Genomic DNA, 13,795 nt, shown 5'->3' with positions numbered 1-13,795 from the left:
AGTTAGGTGCAGAACGCCATCAGTGATGTATAAGGAGGCATGCTTCCTGCCCCTAGAGAATGCATGCATGCAGTAAACAGAGCTGGGTATGATAAATGCCAAATGAGTAGTACTAAGAGGAAGAGTTTGTCATGCCTAAAGGTATTAAAGGAGACTTCAGAGCACTGTCTAGGAGTATGACTATGCTATATATTCCTTTTATAAAATAGGGGAAGAGATCAATAAACCATAACTCACAATTGTCTGTGACTTATTTTAACCTTCAGTGTTTTGTCCTGCTTAATAATTGATCTGTCAAATCTGTATTATTGCCTAATGTTGATTGTACTTTGTGGCTCATCCATGACTGTTTTCTAAAAAACTTCTTTAATTTTGTAGGCAACAAACACATGGCTTCAGGAGGCATCTAAGGACCTTCCTTATGTCCAGACTTTGCAAGATCACCTCAACGGCCTAGAGGAGATGAACCTACAGAAAATGGGATTTCCAGACTTGCACATTCCAGAAAACCTGTTCTTAAGAAGGTAAAAGAAGAAACCAAAAACATTTGTTGAACTGTCCAAAGTAAATGGAAGATTTTACTTTGGGATGATTTAAACTTTTTAATTTAGATTTTTAAGGGAAACAATTTAAATATTTTAAGGAGCTTAATGACTGTAGCATAAATACTTCTGCATTTTTGCTTTATGGGGCATGAATTCTAAGTGTGAATGCCAACTAGTCAGGAAGAAGCTAAGAGTTGGGGGATTCTTGTACTTTAACCCTTAGAAGCTTTATTGACAGTAACCATAATTTTTACCTATAACCCTGAATTTAAAATCCATTCAATTTTCTTCCAGCATAAGTAAACTTCATCTTCGTTCAGGATTAAGATTTCCTCATAGTTGTTTAACTTTGAAGAATTTAAGAGTGGCTAGAGGTATTATTGACTACAGGTTGGTTATTGAGCTATAGGGAATCAGAACAGCCTCAGTTTAACATTGAAGACAGCATTCAAAGAGTGCATTTCAATTTGGTGGTATACACTAAGTCATTATAGTCAGATTCCAAACTGTTCAGTCCATTCTTATATTCACAGAAATGCATGTAGTGCTTTGATTGCTTAATTTCATGAAAATATTAATTCAAATCATGAGCTGAAAAGTCCTTTTTAGATTGACTATTCTCTGTATTATTTTCAGGGCTAAGAAAACAAGTAGGCTGGGGCCCCAGGACCTTTTAGTATTCTATGGTTGGGCAGCAAAGTTTAATGGAAAAGATGGATTTGAAAGGGCTGAAGTCAGCCAAAGGACTCATAGAGACAAAGTTCACTGAAGATGAGAGAAGATCTAGCTGTTCAGAAAACCCAGAAAGCTTCCTTCACCACTAGGTGTTTCTGACCCTCAGTCTTCTCTTTGCTGAAAAGACAAGGCCACAATACCTTCGAATTAGATGAGACCTTCATGATTGTGAATACATCTTTTTACTGAATGCTGATGTAGCATCCAGTCCCTTTGAAGCAATACAGTGAATAGGAGTTTATTTGCCTATGGCCTTTAAATTCTAGTATCTTACTATTTTTTCTTAATAGTTATCACATTAGTCCTTTGTCTGTGTATACTACTGAAAAGATCGCAAAATGCTTTTAGGCATTTCTTCTCATTTGATATCCAAGGCCAGTCGGTGAGGTCTCTATAAAGAATATTATTATCCCTGCTATACAGATAACATCTGTAAGAATCAGAGAGGCTAAGATAGCATATCCAATTAGCAGAAGCTAAAACTATAACCCAAGTTTACTGAATCCCAAACTTCTTCCACATATCAAGTTGTCTCAATTCCGTTTAACAAGTATTTATCAAGTGTCCCCCACATGCAAGATACTAGGCTCAGTGCAATGAGAAAAGAGAAACTGGATAAGGCATAGTCCTTCCTTCCAGATAAATTACTCTGTGTGGACACTGAAAAATGAATAAATATTAGTTATACAAGTAAAGTTATGCCGTGCTTTTTGAGATAGGTATAAGGGACATGACTATAAGAATTAAAGAGATTAACTGTGACTTAGGTAGGATGGTAATGATAAGAAGCAGCTCTTGAAAGGATTTTGAATGGACTTGAGTGTTTATGACAGGAGAAGGGGATAGCAAAGGAATTCTAGACATAGGGAGTAGCATGAGGAAAACTAGCGTGGGTTTCAAAATGGAGCATGTTCAGTGTTGCTTGGAGTTGCACAGACTCTGAGTCCCTGATGTCTGGCTATGAGAACATTGTCTTTGTTGTTCATTTCAGTGATGGCCGTGTCAAATACACATTGAACAAGAACAGTGTGAAAATTGAGATACCTTTGCCATTTGGTGGCAAATCCTCCAAAGATCTAAAAATCTTAGAGACTGTTCGGACACCAGCCCTCGACATCAAGTCTGTGGGATTCCATCTGCCACCTCAAGAGTTCCGTATCCCCACTTTTACCATTCCCAAGTTGTATCCACTGCGAGTACCTCTCTTGGGTGTTCTGGACCTGTCCACGAATGTCTACAGCAACATGTACAACTGGTCTGCCTCCTACACTGGAGGCAATGTCAGCACAGATCACTTCAGCCTGAAGGCTCAGTACCACATGAAAGCTGACTCTGTGGTTGACCTGCTTTCCTACAGTGTGCAAGGTGAGCCATGCTTGGCCAGGCCCAGGTTCTGTAGTACAGACTGGGGCTTACATGTCTGCTTCTGTACTCTTGCCTTGGTCTGTGCAGGCACATTATAAATTTTCAGTATAACCATCCTGACTAATTAAGATAAAGTAACCAGATATTTTCAGAGAAACCCACATTTTTCACCTACTTACTTAACATTCCTACTACTATAATTCCATGATAAAAGGCAAAGGCTTGAGTACCTTCTCCACAGAACTCAAGGAAATACATAGAGTTTGGGAGAGCCTGGGTTACACAGAACTCTCATTATACTGATTGAACTTATTGTCATATAATTGTTCAGATTTTCACAATTTTTATTTTGTCAATGGAAATTGACCCATTCCTTTATCTAAATTGTTCCAATAATACTAGGTTAGCTTCAGTGACAATACAGAAAGGTAGAAAAAAAGAATGCAATAAGCCATTTATTCTTAAGGTCACAGATTTTACTGGTCCCCTCCTCCCCTAACCTTATTTAGGTCAACAGTTTTGACAAGCACAATTGTTCTGATGCCACATAGATATATAAATTAATATTTTCATTAAAGAGCTCACAAATTTATTTTAATAATTGAAATTTCAGGAAAGTACAAAATATGTAACACTATTTTCAGCTCCTTGTTCATTATATTATCATCATATAATGAACAAAAAAAATCATTATATATTATCTGCCTTGTTTACAAGATTTCCATGCTTGGCATTTTGAAGTAGATGGCCTTGAAAATAAAAGCCAAACTTTATTCTTGGAGTGGGGAGGAGTGCGGAGAACAAATATTATCCTCTTTATATAGATCATGAAATTGAAACTACATGATTTCCCCAAGTCATACAGCCAGTTAAAGGTAAAACCTTCAAAGAAAAGTGATCAAAGGAATGTGTTTTGTTTTATTTTGCTTCAAATTTTCAGCAAAACAAAAAAGGCTAGATGTTTTCCGCCAGTTTTCATGTTCTTAGGACTCATTTCCAGGCAACTCTCTGCTGTGCTTAGGGATCTAGTTCAAAAGAACAAATCTGAGAGCGTGGTCAGATTCCACTTTACATACTAGCCAGGAGGGCTTGGACGAGTCACCTTTTCTCTCTGGATGTCTGTTTCTCTATGTTTGTGATGATAGGGTTGGACTGAATCAATATGTTTCAAACCTTTTAAGTACCAAAACCAGTTTGCCAAATGAAAACTTAGTATAAATCCCTATTTGTAAAACCTATTGAAGCAGAGACTGGCTGAGGATGTTTGGAGGCCTGCTTGAACTCTCATTTCACTACAGAAGCACCTGGCATCACCGCCAGCCCCTAGATGTCCACAAAGCTTTAAAACCCAATGGACAACGTTGTTTCTCAGATCACTTCTAGTTCTAATGAACTGTAGGCCTTTCTGAGAAACTTCTGCAAGCCCATCAGTTCTTATTTCCTTTATGTTTGGCTTTCAAGGCTCCCAATTATCTGGACTCATTCTAGGTAACTAACATTTATACCCCCAAAATAGAGCTTTCCATCAGACTTCTATCCCTGGGTAGTCTGTAGCCTATCTCCATGTCATCCCCTACCCAGAATGCCCCGCTTCCTTCCTCCTTCACCTTCTAGTCATGCTTAGTCCCCAGCTCCTTCCCTGTTGAAGCCTTTGTTGGGCCCACCCACCTGCATTTTTCCTATCTGTTCATTCCCTCAATGCTTGTGGCTTATAAGAGCTGTGCTTGCCAGTCCAAGTGTTATCTCATCCTCTTACCCTTGCTTCATAGGAGTTAGTCCTGTCTCTCTAATTAAAGTGCCACTTCTTGGAACACAAGGATCATACCTTTGACTTTCTGGATCCTTCCCGATATTGTAGTTTTCATCACTTAGTTAATATTTAGCATCTATATTATTACTTCTAGAGCAGAGAAGTAAAGAAGTTTATTGATCACTCAATAGAAATAGCATCATCCATTTGTGTATTTCCTTTTACTTTATAGAACATATTTACATGTATTATCTCATGCAATCATATCAGCAATTCTGTGATACAGGCATTATAATAGTTACAGTTTATAGATGAGCTACAGCTTATAGATGACTCAGTTTATACCTGAGTCTTAAGGTAGGGAAGTGACTGTCTCAAGGGGCTGGCATTTCAGTCAGGAAGGTATTGAATGAAGTAGGCAGTGGGCACTGGATTGAGACAGGACCTTATGTGGCCAAGCAAGGTCAAGAAGAGAACTAATCTACTACAAGAGAAAGTTCTGTGAAGACTGGGGGCAGGGGCAGATGAGTCTAGATAGGGAAGTAGAGCCAGATTGTAGGACCTTTTCCTGAAGGACAACTGTTGGCTAAAATGTACAAGGGCAAATTCAGCATACTCTCAGATGCAAGAGTCTTCTCAGGGGAGGAAAGGACTTTCTTACAGATATTTTCCTTGCTACTTGGAAGCCTTTTCATTCACTCATTCTTTCATTCATGCATTCAAGCATTAGAAATACTTATTGAACACATAATATATATCAAGTATTCTACTAGGTAGTGGCAGAGAAAGCAGGCAGATAAGGCAGCAACTCTAAATCAGCGTGATTAGTACTATGATAGGGTGTACTGTATATGTATATGGTCAGTGGTGGCATTTGATTTAAAAAAAAAAAAAAGTGAACAAGGTTTGTAGTGGTCAGGGAAAGCTTCCTGAGGGAATGCCATTTACTATCAGATTTTATGTTTGTATTGTGGAGGAGCCTATTGCATGTCTGACCCAGATGAACAGAACTTCATTACTCAAGGAGTTTTAACATAGAGATTATTCTAGACATTTATTACTTAATTTAATGAATGCCTTTTCATTTTGTTTAGGATCAGGAGAAACAACGTATGACCACAGGAACACATTCACAGTATCATATGATGGATCATTACACCACAAATTTCTGGATTCAAATATCAAATTCAGTCATGTAGAAAAAAATGGAAACAGTCCAGCCTCAAAAGGTTTACTAACATTTGGTGCAACTAGTGCCTGGGGACCACAGATGTCTGCTTCAATTCATTTGGACACAAAAAGGAAACAGCATATTTATGTGAAGGAAGTCAAGATGGACGGGCAGTTCAAAGTCTCTTCATTCTACACAAAAGGCATTTTTGACCTGTCTTATCAGAGGGATCTTAACACAGGCCACCTAAGTGGAGAGTCCAACCTGAGGTTTAACTCCTCCTTTCTCCATGGTACCAACCAGGTAATGGGAAGATATGAAGATGGAATACTCACTTTCACTTCCACCTCAGACCTGCAAGGTGGCCTCCTTAAAAATACAGCTTCCCTGAAATATGAGAACTATGAGTTGATTCTTAAATCTGACACCAATGGGAACTACAAGGAATTTGCCACTTCCAGCAAGATGGATATGACTTTCTCTAAGCAAAATGCATTGCTGCGTTCTGAGTATCAGGCTGATTACAAGGCACTGAGGCTCTTCACCCTGCTTTCTGGATCACTCAGTTCCCGTGGTCTTGAATTAAATGCTGATCTCTTGGGCACAGACAAAACTAACAGTGGTGCTCATAAAGCAACACTAAGGATTGGCCAAGATGGAATATCTACTAGTGCAACTACCAACTTGAAGTATAGCCCATTGGTACTGGAGAATGAGCTGAATGCTGGGCTTGGCCTCTCTGGAGCTTCAATGAAATTAACAACAAATGGTCGCTTCAGGGAACACAATGCAAAACTCAGTCTAGATGGAAAAGCTACCCTCACAGAGGTATCCTTGGGCAGTGCTTATCAAGCCATGATTCTGGGTGTCGACAGCAAAAACATTTTCAACTTCAAAATCAGCCAAGAAGGACTTAAGCTTTCAAATGACATGATGGGCTCATACAATGAAATGAAACTTGACTATACGAACAGGCTAAACATTGCAGGCTTATCACTAGACTTCTCTTCAAAACTTGACAACATTTATAGTTCTGACAAGTTTTATAAGCAAAATTTTAATTTACAGCTTCAGCCCTATTCTCTTGTAACTACTTTAAACAATGACCTGAAATACAATGATCTGGATCTGACCAACAATGGGAAATTACGGCTAGAACCCTTGAAGCTGAATATGGGTGGTAACATAAAAGGAGCCTACCAAAATAATGAGATAAAACACATCTACACCATTTCTTATGCTGACTTATCAGCAAGCTATAAAGCAGACACAGTAGCTAAAGTTCAGGCTGTGGAGTTTAACCACCGGCTCAACACAAACATCGCTGGGCTGGCTTCAGCCATTGACATCAGTACAAACTATAATTCAGACTCATTGCAATTCAGCAATGTTTTCCGCTCTACAATGGCGCCATTTACAATGACTATTGATGCACATACTAATGGCAATGGAAAATTTGTTCTCTGGGGGGAGCACACTGGACAGCTGTATAGCAAATTCCTGTTGAAAGCAGAACCTCTGGCCCTTACTTTCTCTCATGATTACAAAGGATCCACAAGTCACCATCTCATGTCCAAGAGAAGCATTGATACTGCTCTTGATCACAAAGTCAGTACCCTGCTTACTCCAGCTGAGCAGACAAGTACCTGGAAACTGAAGACCCAGCTGAACAAAAATGAATACAGTCAGGATGTCGAGGCTTATAACACTAAAGATAAAGTAGGTGTGGAGCTTAGTGGGCGAGGCCTGGCTGACCTCACTGTGCTTGACTCACCTATTAAAGTGCCGTTTTTGCTTAGTGACCCAATCAATGTAATTGATGCCTTAGGGATGAGAGATGTTGCTGACCAACCCCAAGAATTTACTATTGTTGCTTCTATGAAGTATGATAAGAACCAAGATGTTCACACCATCAACCTCCCATTGTTGAAAATTCTGCCAGAATATTTTGAGAGAAATCGATTAGCAACTATAGCTGTCCTAGAAAGCGTACAGAGAGAATTGGAAAAAATCAATATTAATCAATTTGCAAGAAAATACAGAGCAGCCCTGGACAAAATCCCACAGCAAGTTAATGATTATCTGAACGCATACAATTGGGAGACACATGTTACAAATGCCAAGGAGAAACTAACTGCTTTCACAAAAAATTACAGAATTACAGCAAATGATATACAAATTGCATTGGATAATGCCAAAAGCAACTTGAATGAAAAGCTATCTCAACTACAGACATATGTGATACAATTTGATCAGTATATTAAAGATAATTATGATGTACATAATTTAAAAATAGCTATTGCTAAGATCATTGACCAAATCATTGAAAAATTAAAAACTCTTGATGAACGTTATCATATCCATGTAAATTTAATAAAAATAATTCATGATCTATATTTATTTGTTGAAAAGATTAATTTTAACAAAACTGGAAGTAGTGTTATGGGCTGGATTCAACGTGTGGAAAGTAAATATCAAATCAGACTACAGATACAAGAAAAACTGCAACAGCTCAGAACACAGATTGAGAACACAGACATCCAATACCTTGCCAAAAGGTTAAAACAACAGGTTGAGATGACTGATATCAGAGTGCTCTTAGATCGGGTGAGAACAACAATTCCAATTCAAAGAATAAATGACATTATTGAACGTGTCAAATACTTTGTTATAAATCTTATTGAAGATTTTGAAGTAACTGAGATCATCAATGCTTTTGGAGCCAAAGTTCATGAGCTAATTAAGAAATATCAAATAAACCAACAAATTCAGGTTTTAATGGATAAATCGGTGCAGTTGGCCCACCAATATAAGTTAAAGGAAACTCTTCAGAAGCTAAGCAATGCCTTAAAACAAGTTGAGATAAAAGCTTACTTTGAGAAATTGGTTGGGTGTATTGATGATAATGTCAAAAAGCTTAAAGCATTGACTTTTGAAAAATTTATGGAAGAAGTAAACAGATTCCTTGACATGTTGATAAAGAAATTAAGGTCATTTGATTACAACCAGTTTGTGGATGAAACCAACAACAAAATCCATGAAGTGACTCAGAGAATCAATGGTGGAATCCAGGCCCTGGACCTACCACAGAAAGCTAAAGCCTTAAAGTTATTTGCAGAGGAAGTCAAAACAGTGACTTCAGTCTATCTGGAAGACCTAAAAGACACCAAAATAACCTTGGTTCTTGATTGGGTACAAGATGCTTTCAGTTCAGCATCTTTAATTTACATAAAAAACAAATTCCAAGAGACCTTAGAAGATCTACGAGACCGATTATATCGCATGGACATTCAGCAGGAACTCCAGCGTTACCTATCTCTGATAAGCCACGTTTATAGCACCTTTGTCACTTATGTTTCTGACTGGTGGATTCTTGCTGCTAAGAACCTTACTGACTTTGCAGAACAGTACTCTATCCAAGACTGGGCTGAAAACCTAAAAAGACTGGTAGAACAGGGGTTCACAGTTCCTGAAATACAGACCATGTTTGGTTCTATGCCTGCTTTTGAAGTAAGTCTTCGTGCTCTTAAAGAAGCCACATTTCAGACTCCTGACTTCATAGTACCTCTGACAGATTTGAGAATTCCATCTGTTGAGATAAACTTCAAAACACTGAAAGATATAAAAATCCCATCTAGGTTTACTGTGCCAGAATTTACTGTGCTCAATACCTTCCACATTCTTTCCTTTACAATTGACTTGGTAGAAATTAAAGTAAAGCTCATCAGAGCCATTGACCAAATGCTATCCAGTGAGCTGCAGTGGCCTGTTCCAGAAGTGTACTTAAGGGATTTGAAGGTGGCTGACACCCTTCTTGCTAGAATCACTCTGCCAGACTTCTATTTACCAGAATTTACTATTCCTGAATTTGTGATCCCAAATCTCAACCTTAAAGATTTTGAAGTTCCCACTCTACAAATACCAGAATTCCAGCTTCCCCATATCTCACACACAATCCAAGTACCCACTTTTGGCAAGCTGTATGGTATTTTGAAAATCCAATCTCCACTTTTCACACTAGACTCAAATACTGGTATTCAGAATGTAACCACTTCAGAGAACAAGGCAGAGATTGTGGCTTCCTTTGTTGCCAAAGGAGAATCCAAACTAGAACTTCTCAATTTTGATTTTCAAGCAAATGCACGACTGTCAGACTTTGAGATCAATCCCATGGTTGTGAAGGAATCTGTGAAGGTTTCCAGCAGATACCTCAAAACAGAACATGAGAGTCAAGTGCTATTTTATGGAAATGCTATTGAGGGAAAATCAGAGACAGTGGCAAGCTTACACACAGAAAAAAATACACTGGAGCTTAGTAACAGTGTGCTTCTCAAGATAAACCAACAGTTTACCCTGGACAGCAACACAAAGTACTTCCACAAACTGAACATCCCCAAACTAGACTTTTCCAGTCAGGCTGACCTGCGCAATGAAATGAAGACCCTTTTGGAAGCTAGGCGTGTAGCATGGACTTTTTCTGGAACAGGATCATGGAAATGGGCCTGCCCCAATTTCTCTGATGAGGGAACACATGAATCACAAGTTAGCTTCACTGTAGAAGGACCTATCACTTCCTTTGGTTTGTCCAGTAAGATCAACAGTAAACACATAAGAGTTAACCAAAGCTTAGTTTGTGAATCTGGCTTCCTTGACTATTCTAAATTTGAAATCCAGTCCCTAGTAGAATCCCAGCATGTAGGTCGTAGTGTCCTAACTGCCAAAGGCACAGCATTGCTTGGAGATATGAAGGCTGGGATAACTGGCAATCATGATGCCCATTTAAATGGAAAGGTTATTGGAACTCTGAAAAATTCTCTTTTCTTTTCAGCACAGCCATTCGAGATTACGGCATCTACAAACAATGAAGGGAATTTGAAAGTTAGTTTTCCGTTAAAGTTGACAGGCAAGATCGACTTCCTGAATAACTATGCACTGCTTCTGAATCCTAGTGTACAGCAAGCAAGTTGGCAAGCCAGTGCCAGGTTCAATCAGTATAAGTACAATCAAAATTTCTCTGCTGGAAACAATGAGAACAGTATGGAAGTCCACATAGCAATGGATGGAGAAGCCAACCTGGATTTCTTAAACATTCCTTTAACAATTCCGGAAATGACTCTACCTTATACAACATTCACAACTCCTCAGGTGAAAGATTTCTCCTTATGGGAAAGAACAGGCTTGAAGGAATTCTTGAGAACAACAAAGCAATCATTTGATTTAAGTGTAAAGGCTCAGTATAAGAAAAACAAAAATAGACATTCCATCTCAATTCCTCTGGATGGGTTTTATGACTTTATCAGTCAGAACATCAAATCCTTCAACAAACATTTTGAGAAAGGCAGAGACAATGCATTAGATTTTCTTACCAAATCCTATAACACCATTCATGTGCCTAGGAGTCTTCACAAACTTTCCCTTCCAGATTTCAAGGTACCAAGAAGTTCAAACAACATTTTTATTCCAGCCATGGGAAATATTACCTATGATTTTTCCTTTAAATCAAGCTTCATCACACTGAATACCAATGCTGGACTTTATAATCAGGTCAATATTGTTGCTCATTTCCTTTCCTCCTCTTCTTCCTTTATTCATGCACTGCAGTACAAATTAGAGGGCACCTCAAGTTTAATGAGGAAAAGGGGGTTGAAGTTAGCCACAGCTTTGTCTCTGAGTAACAAGTTTGTGGAAGGCAGTCATGACAGTACCCTTAGCTTAACCAAGAAAAACATGGAAGCATCAGTGACAACAACCGCAAAAGTCCAGATTCCAATTTTGAGAATGAATTTCAAGCAAGAACTTAATGGAAATACCAAATCAAAGCCTACTGTCTTTTCAGCCATTGAGTTAAAATATGATTTCAATTGCCCAAAGCTGTCCTCTACTGCTAAAGGGGCAGTTGACCACAAGCTCAGCTTAGAAGGCCTTACCTCCTACTTTTCTATTGAGTCATCTACCAAAGGAGATGTCAAGGGTTTGGTTCTTTCACAAGGATATTCAGGTTCTATCACCAGTGAGGCCAACACATATTTGAATTCCAAGGGCACTCGGTCGTCAGTGAAGCTGCAAGGGGCTTCCAAAGTTGATGGTATCTGGAACTTTGAAGTTAATGAAAATTTTGCTGGAGAAGCCACTCTCCAACGCTTATATGCCATCTGGGAACACAATACAAAAAACCTTTTAAGGATTAAGGATATCTTTTTAACATCTGGCGAGCATACAAGCAAAGCTACTTTGGAACTCTCCATGTGGAAAATGTCAGCCCTTGTTCAGGTCCGTGCAAGCCAGCCCAATTCCTTCCTTGATATCCCTTACTTTGGCCAGGAAGTAGTCCTGAATGCTAACACTGGGAACCAGAAGGTCAGCTGGAAAAGTGAGGTCCAGATTCATTCTGGGTCTCTCCAGAACAATGTACAGCTTTCCAGTGACCAAGAAGAAGCACGCCTTGACATTGCAGGATCATTAGAAGGACACCTGTCATTCCTCAAAGAAATCGTCTTACCAGTTTATGACAAGAGCTTATGGGACCTCCTAAAGCTGGATGTAACCACCAACATTGGCAGGAGACAGTATCTTCATGCTTCAACTTCTCTTGTGTACACCAAAAACCCCAAAGGGTATTACTTTTCTGTCCCTGTGCAAGAACTAGCCAATGAATTCATTATCCCTGGACTGAAACTAAATGATCCAAACTCAGTTCTTGTAATTCCTACATTCCAAGTCCCACTGACGAACCTTCAGGTTCCCTCATACACCCTTGACTTTAGTGAAATAAAAATAAAAAAGAAGCTAAGTACTTTACCATTTGACCTCCACATGCCAACACTACCCAAAGTAAAATTCCCCAAAGTTGATGTGTTAACAAAATATTCTAAACCAGAAGACTCCTCAGTTCCCTTTTTTGAGGTAACTGTGCCTGAATTGCACTTGATTATGTCACAGTTTACCCTTCCAAACAGTATTTCAGTTGGCAGTATTGTTTTGAACTTAAATAAGGTGGCCAACAAGATTGCAGACTTTGATTTGCCAACGATCACCATGCCTGAGCAGACTATTGAAATTCCTTCCATTAAGTTATTTATACCTACTGGAATTTTCATTCCTTCTTTTGGATCACTTACTGCACGTTTTGGACTAGCCTCTCCCCTATATAATACCACTTGGAGTGCTGGCTTGAAAAACAAAGGAGATCACCTTGAAACATTTCTGGATACCACATGCAGCTCAACCCTACAGTTCCTGGAATATGATCTAAATAGTAAGCAAATCTTCCGATTCCTCTCCTATTTGCTATATGTCTCAGTGAGAATTGTAAGTAAATAATGATTTATTTAAATTTCATTAGAGGCACAATTATTCTATATAGCAAAATTTAAAAGAACAGGGAAGGAGATACATATATACCTCACGTGTAGAAAACCTAGTCACACTCAAAAGAAACATATATGAAACATTCAGTTTTATGTAGTAATTTTAAGACAAATAATATCTCCTTCTAGCTACTTATAGAAAAATATAGCCTATACATTACATGTTTCAAACATATAAGTCAGGCACTTGGTTAAAATAGAATCCTCCCAGTTTTTACAATGAAAAATGTCTATGTCTTACAGTTATTAAATCTAATGAAATATAAAATCTCTCCTATACAGTTGTGGGAACACACAAGTTTGAAGATGATGCTTTAGCCTGTAAGACCCAAGGAATATTTTCACACCGTGACTTCAGTGCAGAATATAAAGAAGATGGCAAATATCAAAGGCTTGTGTATGGAACTTTTGACGACAGTTCATATTTTTTCAAAAGTCATTATGATTTTTACCACCTCGGTGCCTCTTTCATGACAGCTCATTTGCTTGTCTGTTTTCAGATACTGGAAAGGAGATGCTCGCCTTGACATCACTAGCCCAAGGTTCACTGATGTCCATCTGCACTACCAAACAGGTGAGGAGAGTCTCTCTTCCTCAGTAGCCTCTCCTGCCATAGGCACTGTGGCCATGGACTTTAAAGAAGATAAAGATACTTTTAAATGGGACTTCTACTACCACCCTCAGGTGAGTCCCAGCTAATGGGTTACATAGCCTCAAGAGAAAATAGAGTTCAGATGGATAAATTTAATTCAATACAAAATATTCTTTCAGGAAAGGAAGGATTAATTTTGGGCTAGTTTGGGCTCACGTGCTGATGTGGGTAAGGGGAAGGATGTATGGAAAGAGTCTGTGACCATCATGA

General features: G+C 38.6%; 1 protein-coding gene across 1 annotated transcript in view; it reads left to right on the top strand.

Moving 5' to 3' along the window:
* APOB (apolipoprotein B) overlaps positions 1–13,795 on the top strand; it is a 46,805-nt gene that overhangs the window by 29,484 nt on the left and 3,526 nt on the right. Inside the window, exons 24-28 of the mRNA XM_007939290.1 lie at positions 379–524; positions 2,272–2,645; positions 5,490–12,821; positions 13,216–13,330; positions 13,434–13,617. Coding sequence (XP_007937481.1) covers positions 379–524; positions 2,272–2,645; positions 5,490–12,821; positions 13,216–13,330; positions 13,434–13,617 — 8,151 coding nt within the window. The remainder of the gene's footprint in view (positions 1–378; positions 525–2,271; positions 2,646–5,489; positions 12,822–13,215; positions 13,331–13,433; positions 13,618–13,795) is intronic.

This window comes from Orycteropus afer, unplaced genomic scaffold (assembly GCF_000298275.1).
Source record: "Orycteropus afer afer isolate SDZICR_OR568_19922 unplaced genomic scaffold, OryAfe1.0 scaffold00058, whole genome shotgun sequence".
NCBI lineage: Eukaryota > Metazoa > Chordata > Mammalia > Tubulidentata > Orycteropodidae > Orycteropus > Orycteropus afer.
Note: the sequence above shows the minus strand (reverse complement) of the source record. Positions and strands in the feature narration are given on the sequence as shown.